The sequence below is a fragment of the Esox lucius genome, chromosome 18 (genome assembly GCF_011004845.1).
Source record: "Esox lucius isolate fEsoLuc1 chromosome 18, fEsoLuc1.pri, whole genome shotgun sequence".
Lineage (NCBI taxonomy): Eukaryota > Metazoa > Chordata > Actinopteri > Esociformes > Esocidae > Esox > Esox lucius.
The window spans coordinates 1,086,176-1,110,266 of record NC_047586.1 but is presented as its reverse complement, the minus strand read 5'-3'; the positions used below and the strand labels follow the sequence as shown (position 1 = coordinate 1,110,266).

Below are 24,091 nucleotides of genomic sequence, written 5' to 3'. Positions count from 1 at the left end.
GGTTCATGACTAGGGCCTGAGATGGAGGGGGTCTGGAGGTACATGACTAGGGCCAGAGATGGAGGGGGTCTGGAGGTACATGACTAGGGCCTGAGATGTTGATCCCCTGCTGTTTTTGTATGTTTACCTACTGTCAAAGAAATTATATTTGAACAGAGAGAGACAGAATAACAACCAAATAAATCCAGAATAACGCATGTCGAAATTTTATAAATTGATTTGCATTTTAATGAGTGAAATGAGTATTCGACCCCTCTGCAAAACATGACTTAGAACTTGTTGGCAAAACCCTTGTTGGCAATCACAGAGGTCAGACGTTTCTTGTAGTTGGCCACCAGGTTTGCACACATCTCAGGAGGGATTTTGTCCCACTCCTCTTTGCAGATCTTGTAAGTCATTAAGGTTTTGAGGCTGACGTTTGGCAACTCCAACCTTCAGCTCCCTTCACAGACTTTCTATGGGATTAAGGTCTGAAAACTGGCTAGGCCACATCAGGACCTTAATGTGGTTCTTCTTGAGCCACTCCTTTGTTGCCTTGGCCGTGTGTTTGGGTCATTGTCATGCTGAAATACCCATCCACGATCCATTTTTAATGCCCTGGCTGAGGGAAGGAGGTTCTCACCCAAGATTTGACGTTACATGGCCCCGTCCATCGTCCCTTTGATGCGGTGAAGTTGTCCTGTCCCCTTAGCAGAAAAACACCCCCAAAGCATAATGTTTCCACCTCCATGTTTGACGGTGGGGATGGTGTTCTTGGTCTCATAGGCAGCATTCCTCCTCCTCCAAACACGGCGAGTTGGGTTGATGCCAAAGAGCTAGATTTTGGTCTCATCTGACCACAACACTTTCACCCAGCTCTCTGAATCATTCAGATGTTCACTGGCAAACTTCAGTCAGGCCTGTACATGTGCTTTCTTGAGCAGGGGAACCTTGCGGGCGCTGCATGATTTAAGAGTGTGCTCCTAATCTCAGCTCTTTACCTGTATAAAAGACACCTGGGAGCCAGAAATCTTTCTGATTGAGAGGGGTCAAATACTTATTTAAATACTTATTTTTGACATGCGTTTTTCTGGATTGTTTTGGTTTTATTCTGTCTACATGACTGGGGCCTGAGATGGAGGGGGTTGAGTTAGGAAGGACTGGGAATAGGGCAGTATGGGTGAAGGGAGAGGACTCTGGGTGAGTCTCGCTTAGTGTCCTTGGCAAGAGCACAAAACAGTGTCAATGTTTTTTTTCTGAATTGAAGAGGTTTAGTGCAATTGGCTGTAAGGCTGTGAACTGTTGTCCAAATCTGTTGACCTGTGAGTCTGAGAGGATGTATTTCCTGTCAGGATGGCTCAGGCTAAGTGACCTTTTAATCTCCAGTAATGAGGCTTGTTGATGAGTTGGTTATGTAAAGCCTCTCTGTGTCAACTGAAGCCCCCACGATACATAGTTCTGTCTGTCTCTGTCTCTCCATCTGTCTTTCACTCTCTGTCTCTGTCTCTCCATCTGTCTTTCACTCTCTGTCTGTCTCTGTCTCTAATTTAAAGGGCTTTATTTGGTTTTCAGCAGTTCACTGGTGAAACCCTATTGTGTTTGTTCCGGTTATTATTATTATTATTATTATTATTATTGGTATTTGTTTTTGCTGAAGTTTCAATTGGAAAATCTGCCAGATAAATAGTTTATTTAATGAAGTCCTTTGTTCTATCTGTCAGCCTAATGAAGCTAACTAATTCATAATGTGGCCCTTGTAGGAAAAGACCTGTCAAGTCGCAGTCAGAATGACCTGGCCTGTATCTTTGGGAAAAGAGGGTCCACATCCCGGGATCAGGAAGAGGTAAGATTCCCCGTTTCTGAGTCTGTTATATGAGACTGAGCCGTTTAGAGGACCTAGGAAAGAAGCCAAAGACAGTGGCTTCTATTTAATACGTTTTATAGACCCCTCTGTTTCTTCTGCTTTGTCTTGTTCTACAAAATCCTCCCCCTCTGATGGCGTTCCCGCCCCCCTTGTAATTTATCTCTGATGGCGTTCCCCCCCCCCCCCCGTAATTTATCTCTGATGGCGTTCCCGCCCCCCTGTAACTTAACTCTGATGGCGTTCCCGCCCCCCTTGTAATTTATCTCTGATGGCGTTCCCCCCCCCCCCCGTAATTTATCTCTGATGGCGTTCCCGCCCCCCTGTAACTTAACTCTGATGGCGTTCCCGCCCCCCTTGTAATTTATCTCTGATGGCGTTCCCGCCCCCCTTGTAATTTATCTCTGATGGCGTTCCTGCCCCCCTTGTAATTTATCTCTGATGGCGTTCCCGCCCCCCTTGTAATTTATCTCTGATGGCGTTCCCGCCCCCCTTGTAATTTATCTCTGATGGCGTTCCCGCCCCCCTTGTAATTTATCTCTGATGGCGTTCCCGCCCCCCTTGTAATTTATCTCTGATGGCGTTCCCGCCCCACTTGTAATTTAACTCTGATGGCTTTCCCGCCCCCCTGTAACTTAACTCTGATGGCGTTCTCACCCCCCTTGTAATTTATCTCTGATGGCGTTCCCGCCCCCCCCCCCTGTAATTTATCTCTGATGGCGTTCCCGCCCCCCTGTAACTTAACTCTGATGGCGTTCCCGCCCCCCTTGTAATTTATCTCTGATGGCGTTCCCGCCCCACTTGTAATTTATCTCTGATGGCGTTCCCGCCCCCCCTGTAACTTAACTCTGATGGCGTTCCTGCCCCCCCCATAACTTAACTGATGGCGTTTCTGCCCCCCCTGTAACTTAACTCTGATGGCGTTCCCGCCCCCCCTGTAACTTAACTCTGATGGCGTTTCTGGCCCCCCTGTAACTTAACTCTGATGGCGTTTCTGCCCCCCCTGTAAACCCCTGGTTCAGGTTCCCTCGGCTTCTGGTCAGCAGAAACTAAAAGCATTTATTTTTCTCCGGGAGACCCAAGATAGTGACACAGCCCCCTGGCGACCCCAACGCTGTCAGTCCACGTGATCCGACGGGCCTTGAAGAGCTTGGTATCTGAGTGGTTCTGGTTTGCCTTATTAACTTCCAGACCCATCCTGTTAACTGTAACAGTAATCAATGCTGACCACAGCGCCCTCCACCTCCACCCTTTCCTGAACCACCTTCTGTCAGGCCAAGCCCAGACTGCTGGGGTTCATCCCAAATGGCGCCCTATTCTGGGTGTAGTGCACTACTTTCAACCAGGGCCTGTAGGGAATAGGGTACGATTGTGGACGTGCACTAGTTAGCAGCCGGTGGCCGTAGATTAGCTGTGTCATAGCGTGCAGGACTCTCCATGCCAACAGGACGCCGCGGGCTGCAGCCGGAGAAAACAAACAAATCCATTTAAGGGATTTACGCTGCGCCCCCAGGCTCTTCTCGCTTTCTTTCTTTCGCTTTCAGCCTCTCTACCTGTCTCTCCTTTTATCTCTCTCGCTCTCTCTCTCTCTCTCTCTCTCTCTCTCTCCCCCCTCCTTCTACCATCTCACTCTCAACAGTGGTCCAGTGTGCCAGTGGCCACTATTACTAGATTATCTAAGGAGGGTGAAGTGCTGGAACGCGAAATGATGACTCCTGCAAAATACTAAAAGTTGATCTTTCCTTCTGTCAGCTTTATAGAGACTAGTCAGTCAGGCAGTAGTCCTGCCGGGCCGGCCTTTTTGCCAGCCGGGCCGGCCTTTCTGCCCGCCGGGCCGGGTGCTGGTCTAAAGTAGTGTACTATATAGGGAATGACTGTTATTGTTAAATCAGACCCTGAAGTGTATCTGTCATTGACAGCAGGCAGGCTGATGCAACTCCAGCTTTGTCCTGTAGGGGTCGCTAGAGTCAACAGGGTTTTATTGGGCACAGCCTATTGATTATTGTGGGTCCAATAACACAAAAGCTGTGGGTTCAAATCCCAGAGCAACCTAGTAAAGAAAGTTATGCCCTTGAGCTTGGGCTCAATATATCTGCTGTATTTTATTGTGATCTGATTATTGTTTGTATCCCAGGATCCAAGGTAATGAAGTCTGCAGATAATGAAGTCCTAATGAAATGCTAATGTAGTCCTAATGAAATGCTAATGAAGTCCTAATGAAATGCTAAATGCTATGGCCCCCTTGGCTCATGTAAGTCTCACTGGATAAGAGCATCAGCTAAATGACCAACATGTAAAGAAATCAATAAGTGGGTTGAGGCTGATAATCAACATGATATGTAATGTAGTCAGCCTTTATTGTGTCATTTCCTTAACTCAGATTAGTGTTTAATTTGAGCTTTCCATCATCAAGATCCAGAACACTTCCACTGTGTTTTGGTTTTTCTCCCATCATGCAGCTGTCTGGTGGGATTAGACCGAGGTGTCCTGTTCTGTGGTGGCTACCTTGTTTGGGTTTCTGTGTTGCTAAGCACAGTTGTGTTGCTATAGAGCCTGACCAATTACATTTAACTAAGTTATGAGTGATTACTGTATGATTATTGATATTACATGTGTTACGGGGGGGGGAAACCTTCTTGGGGGGTATAGAGATTAACACAGATGTCCATTCCTCTCCTCGAGCTCTGAAATACTTTGTTTGGTAGTAAATTCCCCCGATCTCCCTGATTCAGTCCCTCAGGAGAAGGAAAGAATCAAAACCAGAAGCGTTTTGGGCCTCCAGCACTGGAGTTGGGCTATGTTGCTCTATGTGAGCTGTTTCCTGTGTAAATACAGACACAAAACAATGTGTGGGGAACTGAGCACATTTCTAGTTTCATAAGCAGTGAATGAATTGCAGAGTTCAGTGAAGACTGAAGATGTACCCACTTACAGTTTAGGACATTGGCCAATAGGCTATTTACACACCGTATCTACAACAGAATTACAGACCTGGTCTTCAGGCTCACTATGTTGTTTTATGGTCAATATTTTTAGCATTTCTATGTTGTTGACTGTTGTAAGGACTGTTGTAGGGACTGTTGTAAAGCTGAAGTCTGGTTTGGTGCCTCTGACCCCACTGCCTTTCCAGTCCTGGAGGATGCGCCTGAATATTGCAGACATACACGTCCCCTTTTGCTGTCGCCAACCCTCTATCCAGAATCCTCTCCTGTTCCAGTTCCAGATCGCCTCGTTGCGCTGCATAAACCTCTGGGATACCATTGTGGTTGTGTTGAGTATTTTGGACCAGGCCAGTGGAGTCCTTGCAGGCCAGGACAATGTCCAGCCATGACAAAATGGTTTGAAAGGCAACAGCCCAGCCACGTTACCATGTTAGAACGACAACAGCCCAGCCACGTTACCATGTTAGAACGACAACAGCCCAGCCACGTCACCATGTTAGAACAACAACAGCCCTGCCTCGTTACCATGTTAGAACGACAACAGCCCAGCCACGTCACCATGTTAGAACGACAACAGCCCAGCCACGTTACCATGTTAGAACGACAACAGCCCAGCCACGTTACCATGTTAGAACGACAACAGCCCAGCCACGTTACCATGTTAGAACGACAACAGCCCAGCCACGTCACCATGTTAGAACGACAACAGCCCAGCCACACATTACCATGTTAGAACGGCAACAGCCCAGCCACACATTACCATGTTAGAACGACAACAGCCCAGCCACGTTACCATGTTAGAACGACAACAGCCCAGCCACGTTACCATGTTAGAACGACAACAGCCCAGCCACGTTACCATGTTAGAACGACAACAGCCCAGCCACGTCACCATGTTAGAACGACAACAGCCCAGCCACGTTACCATGTTAGAACGACAACAGCCCAGCCACGTCACCATGTTAGAACGACAACAGCCCAGCCACACATTACCATGTTAGAACGACAACAGCCCAGCCACGTTACCATGTTAGAACGACAACAGCCCAGCCACGTTACCATGTTAGAACGACAACAGCCCAGCCACGTCACCATGTTAGAACGACAACAGCCCAGCCACACATTACCATGTTAGAACGACAACAGCCCAGCCACGTTACCATGTTAGAACGACAACAGCCCAGCCACGTTACCATGTTAGAACGACAACAGCCCAGCCACACATTACCATGTTAGAACGACAACAGCCCAGCCACGTTACCATGTTAGAACGACAACAGCCCAGCCACGTTACCATGTTAGAACGACAACAGCCCAGCCACGTCACAATGTTAAAAAAACGGTCTGAGGTTTCGGAGTGCCAGTTTTAAGGAACCAGAAGCCTGGAGGAAGCGATTGGGGCTGGGGGGTAATCCTGATCTGTATGTTGATGTCCTGTTTGTGCGGTTCTTTCTAAATAACTTATGTTCAAGGAGCTACTCTATTGAGTTAAGGCCTCAGACAAGTTGCTCGACTTAATTAATGTGGTACATTCATTTTATAGATATTTTTTTCATGGTAGTAGACATGAAATATAAACAGGAACTGAGGTCAACATTGGTAACTGTGTTCCTGCCCTCGTATCCAGCTGATTGATGTTAAACAGTCCTGTTGACAGAACTTTTTAATAGCCACTGTGTGGAGGGATGTTGGTATTTCAGAGATTTCTGAAACCAAATCTTCCTTGTTCTTCTCTGGATTACTAAGTAACCTGCTGGGGCAGAAACAGCCCAGACATTTGATAGCTGAAGCAGAGACGAGCTGTTCATGCCAACCTGTTGATTTGAGACAGTGGGGTGTGTTTCAGAAGGCTCCTGTCAAAAGTGATCTATTTGATTTGAGTCACAGAACTGTTCAGGCCAATATGTATTTTATTTTTTAAAAATCTGTCACAAACTGTACCCTTTCTTTGAACTGGGACACTGCTTTTAAATGTGGCCTTAACAAATGTCTAGTCCAACACGTTTGTGATGTGATGTGTGTAATTTGTGAGGTTCCTACTGTGATAGGGTGGTTAAAAGGCCTGTGGTTGAGGTTTGTGGAAAACGACAGTATTGTGCATTAAGCAATACTCATATTATTGCTTATTTTATTTGTGCAACAGAACATTAATCTCACAAGGGAGAGGTCATGTGTTTTAGCTGATTTGGCTAACAGTAATTTACCTCAGTATTCCGCGACAGTTTTGGCATTTAGGATTTAAGTGAACAACACCTACGAGCCATCTTACAAATTCCCACAATTCTCAGTCTGCTTTATTCACTGGCTGTTGTTGGATAATGTCCGGCCGGTATTGGGAGGTTGCTTCATTGTCCTGTCGTGATAATAAATCTGTCTGTAGTTGGAGTGTATGGATCAGGGCAACTCCACTACGCTGTCTCTCCCTGATGAGAGGAGAAAGGTTGCCAGCCCATCCTTCACGCCCGGCCGTGGGAGGACAGGGGAACAGGTGGACCCCCAACCTATTAGTTAAGCCTCTTCTAAGTATCAGTTTTGCCTCTTTTGCCATCAATTATTTTCCCCCTAAGGAGTATTATCCAAAGCGGCGGTTAACAGGGCTGTTTAATTCCTGTATGTTCTGGTTATACGCAGTGACGTGATGCCTAATTCTGGAGACTAGTTGGTGGGAGAAATTACTGATGGCAAGGTAATCTGGATTTTTTTGAATATACCAGCAGCAGCCCCAAACACCCAATTAGTGTTGCCGTCACTGCAATAGGTCGAGTTCAAGTTCCGTGCACAGACCTGACATGGCACCCACAACGACGTTCTCCCAGGCAGCATTCATCACCAGCCGGGTACCACCGGCGTCCCGGGCGCCGTGCCCACCAGGTTGCCGTCGTGACAGCGTCACGTTGGGGTCTTGCTTCTGTTCTCCCTGTCAGGAGGCGGCTCCAACGTTTACTGTCCTCTCTGTGATTTCTCCGATTAAAGGGGCGTTATGGGTGTGAGTGTAACCGGCCAGGGGGATTTGTGGGATGGTTGTTAGGCAGTTATCTGCCTCTGTGTCTGTAATTACCCTCTGCATTCCATCTCAGCCCGTAACCAGGACACAGGCGCTTTTCTCTTTGGTGTTTTCCCTCAGCACTAATCTCCAGGTGTCAGTGAGCTGGCAGGCCGAGAGAGGAGCTGCCAGAAGAGCTGTCGGGGGGATGAGGAGGGGATGAGGAGGGGATGACGGTTGGCGGGTGGCAGCATCGGGCCCTGTCAACGGACGCACTGTTTAGAGGCTGTGCTTTTGTTTCGGCAATTAGATGTTATCTGAGAGCCAATTACAGCTCCACGGCTTTACAGCAAACACAACAAAGCCCCGGTACAAACTAACAGACACACACAATGTTGTCTTCACTACGAGAAAAACACCTTTATGGCTGCCCCTCCTGTTTTACTGACTCTGATGCCAGAGAGAAGAAAACAACATATTCCAGTTTATTTACTCATTCATTTTCTTTTTCTCAATTAATGATCACTTTGCTAACACAGCCAGCGCCAAAACACACTTCACTGACTGATTCAAATGGAGGTTTTTCCCCTGTCAGCAGAAGATGTTAGTGGACGTTAAGGTGCACTGTGCGTTTCTCGTGCACCTTCACCAGATGCCATAGTAGTTAGTTCTGAGTAGCGTTCTAATTCTAGACATTCTGTTTAATACCATCAGATAGTCCTCGTAATGGTAGGAGTGAGCTGCCATAATGCTATAATCACAATGTCTAAACTCTCTTTAAGGGTCAATTTGGATATTTCTTCCCTTGCTGATTCATTGGGTTTATCCACAGATTTCTGCAAATTATTACCTCAAAATATTAGTACCTCAAAATATTTTGGCCATTATACCCAAAATAATATTATCTGAGTAAATGTAAACATATCCTCCAACTCTTGACACCGCAGTTCAGTGATTACATTTCTGCCGCTCATTCCCTAGTTATTTTTTTTTTACAGAAAGGGGTGGGGCAATTCTTGTTATTATAAACTGCTGATTCTCACTTTAATCTGTTGCTCTGCGCCGCGGCTAGCAGTTCTAAACCAGGAGTACATGGAAACATGTCCTTCTGGAAAATATGGCTAATCGCGATAGGTGGGCTGGGTACCAAGCCAAGATGAAGACGTCACAGGATGACGTCTGTGCTTCTAAATTCTCAAATTAAACGGAGGAACTTCTAAGTTGGAATCTAGGCCTATATACATTTTCAGAACACCCTTCTGGCTTTCCACATACATGGGACATCACCCAACCCTCCCTCTGAACTACCCTTGCCATGTTGAGGTAAATTCCTAGTAATAACGTCTTTTCAGTGTTTGCGATGCAGAATGTAAAGCTGTGGTTAGTTCTGCAGACTCTGGACTGATTCCATGCTGGAGGTAGAAGACTAATAAAGCCGCTTTGCTTTGTCAGCAATGTTTTCACGATCTGCAAATCTGCGTACCTGTTCCCTATGACTCCCAAAGCCTGTCGCACCGCCCAAATTTGCAAAAGGCCCCAAAGCCCCACCAGCTCTGCCCCGCCCTCATCCTCCTCCTTCCTTAAAATGGTGTCGCTTGGGACCCTCCTCCTCCCTCCCTGCTGCCGTGCAGTCTGTCATGTGGACAGGCGTGGGCGGAGGAGCCAGCCAACAGGTGCCCAGTGACGGCCTCTCTGTGGAGAACAGGGAGTGGGAGTGGGAGAGGGCAAGGAGGTCAGTGCGACCCAGGGAGGAGCAGTCTGTACCGGCCGCCTGCCTGGAGCCTACGGAGTCCTACAGCCGGGTCGGCCCACGCGCACAGCAGGCTCACGGCTCACCGAGTAACTACCGGCTGGGTTTGTTCCTCCGACACCTGATGTTCTGGGACGCTAATTGGACAAGACAGACTAGGGGTTTGGCATGTCGACGGGCGAAGTCAAATATGAAGCTGTAATTGTCTCAGTCTCAAGACAACACCGTCAGACTTGAGCTTGTCACTTTCACAGATGGTTTAGTGAGACAGGTGATTAAGTATTAAAGATGGAGGAGGACGAAGCAGGAGGAGGTGGCCAGAGGTGGTGGCGGAGGCCGGTGGAGGAGTTGTTACTGTTCCATGATATCTTTTTGGGGGGCACCGTTGTACCCCTCGTGCTGAAACAAACAGGGGGGTGGGAACGACAGCCGATAGTGTAATAACATGTAAAAGGCATGAAGGAATTTATCTTCCTAGTGTTGGCAAGAAGCTGTTTCACTAAAGATTTTCCATTCAGCATTTTTACACCATTTGAGAGAAAGGGACTGCGCTATCTTAGTAATTTAGGGAGAAATTACACAAGCTTCAAAGCCTGAGACATCTTCATACTCTAAATGACTGTTGAATAGAGGAGCTCTTTTTCACAATCGACAAAAATTCAATTTAGGAAGCAGTGAGATCTGGACGGTAGCCAGTTTCTGTGGCGATACCACTTCTCCTGCCTTCACAGCCGTGGGCTTTAGAAAAATGACTAACTTTTGTTGATGTATGAATCGGCGGGGAGACTATTTATCAGCGGGCCCTCTGTGGGCGCCATCTCAGGTCCCACCAGTCATAGGCCGCGTCGCTCGCCTTTGACTGATTAATTAGCCAATCACAGGACATTTTTCACCAGTCGCCGGGCAGAGGCAGGAAGGTTTACTCCAGCTAATGCTGTGTGGTTGTGTAGCTGGGGCCTGCTGGAGCTGCTGGGGCCTGCTGGAGCTTCGTCGGCTGTTTCAGCCTGGTGGAGGTGTTGGGGCTGGGGGGAGATAAATCAACCGTGCTGGCCCTCCCTGTGGCTCCCCTAACAAACCCCCCTGAGGTGGGGACAGAGAGGAGCTAGGGTAGATGGGTGGTGGGCGGTGTTGTAGAAAAGTGGGAAATGGCTAAGGGCACTGCTTGCCTGCCGATAAGCAGGACAGGGATGTGGAGGCTGGTGGTGAGACAGGGAGGTGGAGGCTGGGGTTGAGACATTGAGGTGGAGGCTGGTGGTGAGACAGGGAGGTGGAGGCTGGTGGTGAGACAGGGAGGTGGAGGCTGGGGGTGAGACAGGGAGGTGGAGGCTGGGGGTGAGACAGGTGGAGGCTGGAGGTGAGACGGAAGCTGGAGGTGAGATAGGGAAGATGGAGGCTGGGGGTGAGACGGATGTGGAGGCTGGGGGTGAGACAGGGATGTGGAGGCTGGGTGTGAGACAGGGAGAAGGAGACTGGGGGTGAGACAGGGAGAAGGAGCCTGGGGGTGAGACTGGGAAGATGGAGCCTGGGGGTGAGACAGGGAGGTTGAGGCTGGGGGTGAGACAGGGAGAAGGAGACTGGGGGTGAGACAGGGAGGTGGAGGCTGGGGGTGTGACAGGGAAGATGGAGGCTGGAGGTGAGACAGGGATGTTGGAGAAGCAGGACATGGAGGTGGAGGCTGGAGGTGAGACAGGGACGATGGAGGCTGGAGGTGAGACAGGGACGATGGAGGCTGGAGGTGAGACAGGGAAGATGGAGGCTGGGGGTGAGACAGGGAGAAGGAGACTGGGGGTGAGACAGGGAGGTGGAGGCTGGGGGTGTGACAGGGAAGTTGAGACTGGAGGTGAGACAGGGAAGATGGAGAAGCAGGACAGTGGTGGAGGCTGGAGGTGAGACAGGGAAGATGGAGTGTGGAGGTGAGACAGGGAGAGCAGCGCTGCCAAAGCACCTTCATTTAGACGCGGCCGGCCTTTCTAGTACCAGGAGAATGAGTCTGTAATTTGTCTTCTGTGGAACTGTGTTGTGGGCCAAAGGAGGAGGTAAGGAGCAGACAGAAGGCGAGCAGAAATGTGGGATGACAGGGAGGCTGGCGTGGGGGGGTTAGCAGAGGGAGGGGTTAGAAGGCGCAGGGGGTGGGTCTTGCCTGTGTTCTTGGGACCAGTTATGGATGTTAGTCACAGTGGATTGTGGATGAACAACTGTCTGTTGCTGGATGAAGTGGGGTCTTTCACAGAGAGGTTGGTGGGTCTTTCACAGAGAGGTTGGTGGGTCTTTTACAGGGAGTTCGGTGGGTCTTTCGCGGAGAGGTCGGTGGGTCTTGTGGCCATGGCAGCGGGTGGTGGGTTTGCTGTTGAAGATGTGGTGGGATACTTGTCTCCCTACTGTTTAAATGCTACCGTAGTTTGGACCCTTCCTTAACTGTGTCACAGTATTTAATAAGTAGGTCTTAATCCCATGACATTAAGAGACTGGCATTGCTGACACAGAGCTAAATAAACATAACCCAGAAAATATGGGGGGCACCATTTAACCAGTTCTGATTAGTTTGTTTCCTATCGGGGAGGGAGGGGTCAAAGGGCCTTCATTGCCCCAGCTCCTTAAATCTCCCCCTCTCCTTACCCTTCCTCTCCCCCTCTCCTTCTTCTCTTCAACCTCCCCCCCCCCCCCCCCCCCCCCCCCCCCCCCCTCCTTTCTGAGACGCTCCCTGTGTTCCCGGCCCCCACAAGGGGAGAGCTGAGGGAGGGAGCAGGAAGAGGTCTGATAGCCAGCCAGGCCTCCTCTCCACAGAAGAAACCTTATCTCTGGCCTACACACGGCTCACAGTGCATCCTCTTCCTGAGGCTGTGTGGAGGAGCGGGTGGAGGAAGCAGGAGAGGAGGAGGAGGTGGAGTATAGGTGTTGTTTTTCAACCTTCTGTCACTCCTCTCTGATGGGACCTCAACAATCAAAGGTGCACAAAAAGGCTGTAAACACGCATGTTTGATTTTCCCCTCAATGCCTGGTTGTAGTCACAAAAAATATATAGCTAGGGAAAAGTGTTTTATCCAGGAAACAGGGATTGCAGTACGCCTAAAGGTCATAGAAACACAAATGTATTGATTGAATGGATTTAATGTTGTTAGATTATCCTGAGGTATCCTGCAGTGTTGTTCTTCCAGCATACTTTAATAAAATAATATTTACTGTAGCCTGAACTATAGCTGCTCCATTGGCAGTCTCCACATTCTGGTATTGGATGTGAGTATCAACTGGGAGCCAGTATAGTGTGTGGAGGAGAGGGTGACGTGGGACACTGAATTACAGTAGTCCAGGAGTGAGAGGACAAGGGCCTGGAACACTGAATTACAGTAGTCCAGGAGTGAGAGGACAAGGGCCTGGAACACTGAATTACAGTAGTCCAGGAGTGAGAGGACAAGGGCCTGGAACACTGAATTACAGTAGTCCAGGAGTGAGAGGACAAGGGCCTGGACTACTAGATACTGAATTAGTCAAAAGAAGGCCAGTTTATTGCTTTTATCAGGACAACATTATCAAGCTGTGCTAACGTAATCGTAATCAAAAGGGTTTTCTAATCATCAATTAGCCTTTTAAAATGATAAACTTGGATTAGCAAACACAACGTGCCATTGGAACACAGGACTGATGGTGGTTGATAATGGACCTCTGTACGTCTATGTAGATATTCCATTGAAAACCTGCCGTTTTCTGCTACAACAGTCATTTCCAACATTAACAATGTCTACATTGTATTTCTACACTGTATTTCTTTTCCACACCAATTTGATGTCATTTTAATGGACATTTATAAGCGACCCCTAACCTTTGAACGGTAGTGTACATGCGACTGTTCGATACATCCCAGTGACATTGCTGAACCCCTCAGAGCTTCCCAGGTACCAGATTGTTGATTAATGTCTGGTTGGTTAATGAGGTCCTGCTGTAGTTATTCCTCCTCTTCCTTGGTTGTCGTGACTACAACTGATCAACCCGGGCTCTTTTTACTCTGATTGAAATTAGATTTTAAACCCAATTAACAGGTGTGCTGTGGGGTCTGATGTTTTGGCTATATGTTTGTCGCTGTGTGATCTAGTGTAATCTGCTCTGTAGGTGCCTGTGTCTTCATTCTGGTTTGGGTGTAGTTTCTGGTTTGAATTTGGTGGAGGTGTAGTTTCTGGTTTGGGTGTAGTGGAGGTGTAGTTTCTGGTTCAGGCGTAGATTCTGGTTTGGGTGTTGTGGAGGTGTTGTTTCTGGTTTGGATGTAGTGTGTGATATTTTGCTGCCTCAGATCTTGACTCTGAACTGCAGGTGAGTTCGGCACCATTGGGACAAAACTTTAAAACCCAGAGAAAATCTATACTTCCTGTTCGTGGACAATGACAATGTTTTCCGACTCCACTGTCCCCTCTGGTCCACTGGTGATGGAGCTTAAAAAGCAGATGGACTCCCACTACCTGGGGCATGGACCATGGATGATGGGTAGCCTGGGGCCAGGACCAGGGCTGATGGGTAGCCTGGGGGCTACTTCCAAACGGCCTGTGAAATTACTCTCTGGAGAGGTAGGGAGGGGAGGAGGGTGAAGAAGAGCAATGCACTGAGGAAGAGGGAGTCAGGGGTGTAGGAGGAAGAGGCGCGAGAAGTGGTGACTTGGTGTGTGGTTCTGTCGCTTTACACCTGGGGATGTCCATTAGTCTGATCACTACAAAAAGAAAGTGCTGAGCTTACAGTAGACTGGACCCACACAGACAGTGTCTCTCTCACATTCTGTCTATCTGGGTATTACAGAGACACTCGCACACACCGTAAGATATCTTCCTAATTCAGTTTGCCTTCTAAAAACATGAAATATCTCACCTCACACTGGATTGATCATTTTGACCCCCCAAAAATCAAACTTTCTAAATCAAACATTGCTCCATTGTGTAGCTAAATATTAGAATGATTGATTTGTTTTTGCCAATGGATCAGTGTATATATCTTCATAACAATGGCTGCACCTTCACTTCCTGTACGGAACAGTATTGACTATAAACTGTGTTTTGGTTGGTCGAGGACAGAGACTAATGACCAGTAGAATACTTGTTTTAATCCCATGTGACCTAGCCAGGAGAGATCTTAGTCTTCAATATTTCTGAATTCTTTAAGGTAAAAACCAGCTGCTGGAGCAAAAACCATGCCGGCTTGATCCCAAGTGATGTCTTGCTCCCTAGATGTTGTTTTAGGGCTCTGATCTAAAGTAGTGCACTACAGATGGAATAGGGTGCCAATGAGGACACGAGCACAGATAAAATATTAGCTGTATCTAGATGAATACATTAATGGAACAGGGTGAAGCCCACTACAGAGCCCAGGGAAATTAGTATGTATCTTTAGAGGGCTGCCTTATGTCTTTTTGGGAGTTACACTACCATTAAAATGTCCGGTCACAAAATACATTTCCTAATTTTCCTTGAAAGCGTACATGAAATGAGTTTGAATAGGAAATATAGCAATTGACAAGGTTAGCAATAATCATTTTTCATTGAAATTATAATTTATAATGTCCTTTAAAGTTTTTCATCAAAGAATCCTCCATTTGCAGCAATTACAGTCTTGCAGACCTTTGGCATTCTAGTTGTAAATTGTTAAGGTAATCTGAAGAGATTTCACCCCATGCTTTCTGAAGTGCATCCTACATGTTGGATTGGCTGGATGGGCACTTTCCAACCCTACAATCAAGTTGCTGCCACAACAGCTCAATAGGGTTGCGATCTGGTTAACTCGCCCAGGTGATCCAGCGTTCGCACGGTTAACTCGCCCAGGTGATCCAGCGTTCGCACGGTTAACTCGCCCAGGTGATCCAGCGTTCGCACGGTTAACTCGCCCAGGTGATCCAGCGTTCGCACGGTTAACTCGCCCAGGTGATCCAGCGTTCGCACGGTTAACTCGCCCAGGTGATCCAGCGTTCGCACGGTTAACTCGCCCAGGTGATCCAGCGTTCGCACGGTTAACTCGCCCAGGTGATCCAGCGTTCGCACGGTTAACTCGCCCTGGTGATCCAGCGTTCGCACGGTTAACTCGCTCTTTAAGCCACATTAGGATGGTCCCAACCTGATATCGGTGGCTTCACTCAAACTGTTTGAAAAAGTTGTTGGTGTCTCTGTTGGAAAATATACATTAACAAATCGCAGGGTATTGTTTAGTGTAGTCCAGGGGCTTGGGCTTATTTTTCTGGACTGATAATTATGCATTGAGTAGACCTGGTGAATAGACCTGGTGAATGGACCCGGTGAATGGACCCGGTGAGTAGGCTATTAGGAAAATGAAGACAGATGAGCAGCTTGGCGTCTTGACAAAGTGCTGCATCCGTACAACTTAATCCAGACGCAGGGACCACAGCGTGTTTAGACGCCTGGTTGGACGCCTGGTTGGACAGTCCTTTATCAGTTTTCCGGTCCTGTCCTCTGAATTAGGTGTGCCAGTTTTAAGGCAAAAACGTTATTTGACACCGACTTCGTAATTATTACAAATGTCTAATGTGTTTCTGTGGGTTTGTCTGTCTGTAGGAATCTCAGGATGAGAAGGAGACCAGGGCAGCTACGAAGGTCATGACCTATGAACCTGATGTAGAAGCCATTACCAAGACAGTCACCAGCAACCTGACCATGCAAGACTACTTTGCACAGAGGATGGCTCAGCTGAAGAAGGGTCGTGGTGAGGCCCCCACTCCAGACTCATCACCAGAGAGTAGTGATACAGCGCAACAGGTTTTGGCTGACAACCCACAGGATGTCATATCCAAGAAGAAGAAAAAGAAGAGGAAGAGAGTGGTGGAGGAGAACGCTGACGTGGAGAGAGAAGTGGAGGAGTGTGTTGGGGATGTGGTTTTGGAGGACCATGTTGAAGTGACCCAGAGCCTTTCAGAGAAGAAGAAAAAGAAGAAAAAGCTGGAAAGAGTGTTGGCGTCGCCCGGACACTGCAGTGCCACCCCTGATGTGGAGCTGAATTGCAACGATGACAGAACATCTGAAAAGAAGAAAAACAAGAAGAAACATAAAGTTCAGGCCACTGAAGCTGACCTAGTCAATGAACACAAACCACCTGGAGAAGAAAGGGCCGATTCAGAGGTTGTCGACAAGAAACGGCAGGAGAAAAACAGTGATTGGAATGATGAGGACAAGGAGTTGAAGGTGGAAAAGAAGAAATGTAGAAAGGACAAGAAAAAGAGAAAGAGGGTTGAATAAGCTCTCTCTTCCTTGTATTTTTATGAATTCTCATGGAGTGCATCCCAAATGGAACCCTAGTCCCTATTAAGCACACTAACCCACAGGGCTCCAGTCACAAGAAGTGAACGTTATGGGGAGTAACAGGCGTAGGACATTTTATAGTTTTGTTCTGTGAAATGATAGCAGGCAGGTCAGTAAATTATGATGCTTTGGGGCATCTGTCAGGGAGATATCATCTTCACATCCGTAACCCAATTTTTGTGTTAGCGTATCATTAGCTTTTTACTTGTTTTGATAACATAAATGCTTCAGAATGTACAAACATTTATGCTAATATGGATTTTCATAGAACACAACATCAGAATTTCACCTGTGTTCATCATACACGTTATCAGTATTTATCCCAAAAAAACTCCAGAAACCGATTTCTTTTTCATTTTCATATTGGTTTTGGCCAACACAATGTTGCAGTTATCATCTGTGAGTACAAAAATAGTAATTGCTGCTTTTCTTTTTAGGGTGCCATTTGAGGACACTACCCCGTAGGACTTTGGTCTAAAGTAGTGTACTATATAGGGGATAGAATGCTGTTTGGGTTGACGTTGCTTCAGTATGTTGGGGCTTCGTCCAACAGGATAATTGGGTCATAATGCTGTTTTTATAGACAGTACCTCCATTTAACCTGGGTTAATATTGTTCCTCTATTTACGTGGACTTATGCCTGTTTGGAGTGTGAAATAGGCTGCTCTTGGTATTTTTGGGACCATTCCATTGTTTCCGTTCTGCCATTCAACCTCACTGAAACCTGGCTTTTAGTCTTAAAAATACAACAATACATAAACCCAGATTTTGCAAAAATGAATACTTTTTATGGAGCCTTACCGGAACTAGGAAGGCAGAGTATAATTTGGTCAAGTGCTGATTCCTCCTGATGACCTGGTTTGTGATGACCGCTTCATCAGGGTCAAGGGCGGGATCAACAATGAGTTGTATAGAAGTCAACTAGATTAACATTGAGATGTCTTGAGTGACTCTGTCCATACAGACTCTGTAATGGCTATCTATCCATTTCTATGTGTATGACACAATGCAGAGTGCTAGACTTAGCTGTGGTTTATTGGCCAAGCATCAAATACATTAAGTGGTATTTATTTTCTCATACCCAGGTTATCAGGTCTGACTTGCCATGGCAATTAGCCAATCGGCATTCAGAACCAATAACCACACTGTTTATATACTCGTTGGATGTTCTTTTGGAGGTGTCGTATTGTATGGCATATTTTAGAGGAACAGGACAATCTTGGGACAAACTGTCCTGATGTAGGACATCAGATCGTATATAGAAATGAATTGATATGTGGTTGATATCACAATCTGCTCTCTGTTGAGTCACATGAATTTAAGTGCTCTGTCCTTATCAATAAATCAAACTGAAAATGACTCATGTGAGATCTGTTGTGATTGGTGTAGGTCTCCGTTTCCTGATCATTACGGTACCATTGTTTTGTGCCTAATTGCTGCCCCCACTGTTTTATTGATCGGCTATATTGTTCTCCATATTTCAGAGATCTTTCATTTGGCCGAAGCCACCCCCAAGCAATCAGTCATTGAAGAGTTCAACAGCATGAAATCAAATGCTACTTGTCACATCTCCATCAGCAACCGGTGTCGACTAGAGAGTAAATAGCTATGGTATTAACACTGGTATTAACACCGGTATTAACACCGGTATTAACACCGGTATTAACACTGGTATTAACACAGGAATGGTACACCGAGGGTGTCAGCACTCTGCTGAAATATTAGAGGTTCTGTTGTTCTATTCGTTTACATTAGTAGGGGGTTTATTGGTGTATCTACAGATGTATTCCTTCAATCCACACTCAATAACCCATATTGTCCAAGTGAAAACTTTTTTTTAATTTGTGCCAGTTTATTGAAAATGAATAACTGACATGGACATACGTGACTCTACAAAGAGAGCTCCGATGCGTCCTGTGTTTTTATCATCCTTTGATATGTTTAGAACCAGCTGTGGCAATTTGTATTTATTAGTATTTAATGTGAAAGCTACGCATCTTCCTTTATAATGTCTTATAACTTCACACTGCATGTTAGATCAAACCAAACCATGATATCCAAAATACTTTCTGTAGACCTTTGAGAAAATAATTCTAAAGCATTGAAAGTTCCCAGGAGAAAAGTGGGTTCCTTCGTTGGAAATTGGAAGAACCACCAAGACTTCCAAAAGTTGGCTGTGCTGCCAACCAAAGAAAACTGTCAAGAACACCCTTCGTCAAGGAGGTGACCAAGAACCCAATTGACACTAACCAAGCTTCCGAGTTTCTCTAAAGATGTAGGAGAACCAGGCCGAAGGACAACATCTCTGCAGCACTCTGCGTGGAAGCATGAGGAAAAAGATGATCTGGTTTGATGAGATCAAAATCGAACTACTAGGCCTGAATGCCAAGCGTCAAGTCTGGGGAAAAAACAGGCTATCGCTTATCGCGCATGGCTAATAAAGTCCCAACGGTGAAACATGGTGGTGGGAGCACCACTATATGGGGATGCTTGTCAACAGTACGGGCTGGGAGATAGATTGAACGAACAATCCTGGTATGGATTGAGGGAACAATGAACAGTGAGGTTGTTGAAGAGAACCTCATTCAGAGCACACAGGACTTTAAGGTGGGACATAGATTAATCTCTGAGCGTCAGAGGCGTTGCTAGGATCACAATATATTTGAGGCTTACAATTCCTTATAAGGCAGGGGAAGAGCACTTATAGATATGTGTTGGCTGACATGGTCGTGCGGTTCGCTTGCCAAACTCCAACATTTATACTAATAATCTGAATCATTATTTTTAAGTAGGCATGCTGATTATAAAATCAACTCTTAATAAATTGTATACAAATGAATATGAATATAGTGAAGATGGCACACCAGTAAACATTATTTTGATTGTGCGTTTAAATTAAAAGTCAAAGAAATCACACTTGTTCAAATTGCAATTTCAATATGATTTAGATTCAGTGCAGCTCTACTCTTCAGCTGCACTTCTTATATTGCTGTTCGTATATCCACAGCCGCCAGAATCAGATGGCATTGACAAACCCTGTAACCCTGCCCTCACTCTTTCTCTCGGCGGGCTCGCACAAATTCCATATCTGCCGCTTGAATGACACACCGATGACTCAAAACAATTGCGCTTCAATGCATGATTGGAATTACAAATGAATAGATCAGGGGTTATTTTTTTATTACTACTTTTGTAAAAAAACAACATAATAATGATAATTTGAGATCTGGCGGTATTCACAACAGTTTCGGGGCTATAGCCAAGGATGCCTAGTCTTAACGACGCCAATGCTGTGGATGACAACAACCCAAAACACACACCCGAAAACACACACCGAAAACACACACCGAAAACAGCACTGGAGTGGCTTCAGGACAAGTATATCAATGAGTGTTTCACTGAAGTTGTAATATTTGACTGGACAAAATCATTGCTTGAGTCCCAAACACCTGCCAATTACATTGTATACTACTTCTGTCCAGGGCCTGTGGACAATATGGTGATTTTTAGGATGCTGTCTAACAAGCTGGTCTTGTTCTGGAAGACTTTTGAGTGGGTGTTATTGTTGTCATCTGGGTTGGTTCTAACCAAGCTTTCTGTATCCCAAATGCTCCCCTCTTTCCTGTATAGTGGACTGGTGATAACCAAGCCCTGTAGTACATCATGCCCCCTCTGAAGGGCACGGGGTGCCATTTGGGAAGGACTCCTGAGTGGACGTCTGGATGAACAAGAGGTGGAATGAGGAAACAATGCTGTCTGTCATCAGTGTCTACACGGAAATCACCACAACTAATCAGAACTAATACTGAACACGGAAATCACCACAACTAATCAGAACTAATACTGAACACGGAAATCACCACAACTAATCAGAACTAATACTGAACACGGAAATCACCACAACTAATCAGAACTAATACTGAACACGGAAATCACCACAACTAATCAGAACTAATGCTGAACACGGAAATCACCACAACTAATCAGACCTAATGCTGAACACATTAAATCACAACTAATCAGAACTAATACTGAACACGGAAATCACCACAACTAATCAGAACTAATACTGAACACGGAAATCACCACAACTAATCAGAACTAATACTGAACACGGAAATCACCACAACTAATCAGAACTAATACTGAACACGGAAATCACCACAACTAATCAGAACTAATACTGAACACGGAAATCACCACAACTAATCAGAACTAATACTGAACACGGAAATCACCACAACTAATCAGAACTAATACTGAACACGGAAATCACCACAACTAATCAGAACTAATACTGAACACGGAAATCACCACAACTAATCAGAACTAATACTGAACACGGAAATCACCACAACTAATCAGAACTAATGCTGAACACGGAAATCACCACAACTAATCAGACCTAATGCTGAACACGGAAATCACCACAACTAATCAGAACTAATACTGAACACGGAAATCACCACAACTAATCAGAACTAATGCTGAACACATTAAATCACAACTAATCAGACCTAATACTGACCACGTTAAATCACAACTAATCAGACCTAATACTGACCACGTTAAATCACAACTAATCAGACTTAATACTGAACACGGAAATCACCACAACTAATCAGACCTAATACTGAACACGGAAATCACCACAACTAATCAGAACTAATGCTGAACACGGAAATCACCACAACTAATCAGAACTAATGCTGAACACGGAAATCACCACAACTAATCAGAACTAATGCTGAACACATTAAATCACAACTAATCAGACCTAATACTGACCACGTTAAATCACAACTAATCAGACTTAATACTGAACACGTTAAATCACAACTAATCAGAACTAATACTGAACACATTAAATCACAACTAATCAGACCTAATACTGACCACGTTAAATCACAACTAATCAGACCTAATACTGAACACGGAAATCACCACAACTAATCAGACCTAATGCTGAACACGGAAATCACCACAACTAATCAGAACTAATGCTGAACACATTAAATCACAACTAATCAGAACTAATGCTGAACACATTAAATCAACTAATCAGACTTAATACTGAACACGTTAAATCACAACTAATCAGAACTAATGCTGAACACATTAAATCACAAATAATCAGATCTAATATTGAACACGTTAAATCACAACTAATCAGACCTAATACTGAACATATTAAATCACAACTAATCAGTCTTAATCCTGAACACGTTAAATCACAACTAATCAGACCTAATACTGAACTCATATTAAATCACAACTAATCAGACCTAATACTGAACATGTTAAATCAACAAAACTAATCAGACCTAATGCTGAACACGTTAAATCCCAACTATTCCGACCAAATACTGAACACATGTTAAATCTCATCTAGACCTAATATTAAACACAGGTTAAATCACCACATCTAATCAGACCTAATAGTGAACATGTGTTAAATCACAATGAGACTTAATACTAATTACATTTTATACTTAAAATGTGTTATGACACCACAACCAATTAGTGAGATTATACTTAAAATATGTTAGGACCAAATTAGTGAAATTATACTTAAAACATGTCAGGACCAAAACAACCAATGACAATGACTAGATCTTGAGTATGTTAATAAAAACATGAATAAAAACACATTTTAAACCGTACATTTGTCTTTTTCCAATGCAGCACTTTTTTTTTACTCAACAGCAATTCAGTTCTGAGTAATAATTAAGCTCTGTGTTCAACCTGAAAGCGAGTACTCTGCATTCTGGCTTTAAAGGGCAGTGTTTGCAGAGATTACGGTTCCCTGAACATGGTGTACAGATGTCCTGTGGGTTACATTTGAACCATCCAGGATCCATCCAGGATCCGTCCAGGATCCGTCCAGGATCCGTCCAGGTTCAATCCAGATTCCGTCCAGGAGTTTTGAAACAACTCCCACGCTGAAACCAGATCAGCATCAATTTCACAATTTCATAATATTCCAAACTCATAGTGTAGTGTGCCGTGTTTACCAAACACAAGAACATCTGCTCCTCTACTGAACTGGGTCTTTACTCCCTCCCTCCAAAGTCCTTTCTACTCAGCCACTGCTGGTAAGGATGGGACACAAATTCTTATTTTATTTTACTATACAGACAAACAGAAACAATAAGACAAGGTGTGGGAACAGGTTTTATGATGTGAATGGGGACAAAAACATCACCAAACTGCAGGTTAAACCAGGACAGTTAGTCTTATGGGGACACACTCCCTGTCCCGAGTTAGTTTAACCTCCTAAGACCTGAGCTTTGGTGCAGGAAGCCTGAAACAAAAGTTATGATTGGGGTTAGGCCTTAGGGCTAAGTTAAGTTTAGACATAAGTGTCAATTAATTGAGGTTAAGGTTAGGTTGAGGTGAGGGTTAGGGTTAATATGATTAAAAGTAGGATACTTTAAGGACAATCATCTTTGGTGCCCTCATTTAGATAGCTGAGAAAATGTGTGTGTGTGTGTGTGCGTGCGTGCATGCGTGTGTGTTTGTGCATGCGTGTGTGTGTGTGCGTGTGTGTTTGTGCATGCGTGTGTGTGTGTGCGTGCGTGCGTGTGTGCTTGCGGCCTAATTCGTGGCCACAGTCCAGAACACCCTGTCAACAGGAACTCCTGGGTCTGATATGCTCTCCACTCAACTCCACCACAGAGCTGACCACTGAAGGAAAATGATTTGTCACACACTCCAAGGAGCTTGTCTGTCAGGGCTATTTCAGACTTTTAAGAGGGTGGTTTACTTTAATTGATTGATAGACCTGGATATGCATGTTATTAAGTCATATATCTCCGGGTGTCAAGACATGGTAACAAAGGTATGCATTGGCAGAGCATTTTGACTCACTGAGAAAAGCAGTATGTTCAGACCTACTGTTCTACTCCGGTGGTTGTTAAAGACGGCCATGTTAACCCGGCTGTCAACACACCTTTGGAAATCAAGTGACGTACCCGGCAGGTCGGCGGGTTCACAGTAACCGTTATAGTGAGGTACTTTGGGCCATGAAGAAGAACAGGTTTGACTAGTGTACTAAAAACACCTCAGCTGAGGCATGTCGATTTTTGACAGACGTTTGAGAAATTGACGGACACCTCTTTTGTTTAAGTGATTAGATGTCATGGAAATGTTAAACAATTATGAAAGGGGTCTTTCCCACAGCCTGCGATGGGTTCGGTCAAGTGACATGACGTGTGAAGCTTTTCAATTTATTTTTGCTAAATCTATAATCTATTTGAAAACACGTGACTATCAATCGATAACATACATTCACCA

The 24,091-nt window shown here is 45.4% G+C and overlaps 1 protein-coding gene across 1 annotated transcript in view; it reads left to right on the top strand.

The window, feature by feature from the left end:
• The window catches only part of pinx1 (PIN2 (TERF1) interacting telomerase inhibitor 1), a 28,825-nt gene extending 10,671 nt beyond the window's left edge, over positions 1 to 18,154 (top strand). The window contains exons 6-7 of the mRNA XM_010883118.4: positions 1,740 to 1,822; positions 16,055 to 18,154. Of these exons, the coding sequence (XP_010881420.2) occupies positions 1,740 to 1,822; positions 16,055 to 16,732 (761 nt within the window). The 3' untranslated portion in view covers positions 16,733 to 18,154. The remainder of the gene's footprint in view (positions 1 to 1,739; positions 1,823 to 16,054) is intronic.
• Positions 18,155 to 24,091: the final 5,937 nt, after the last annotated feature.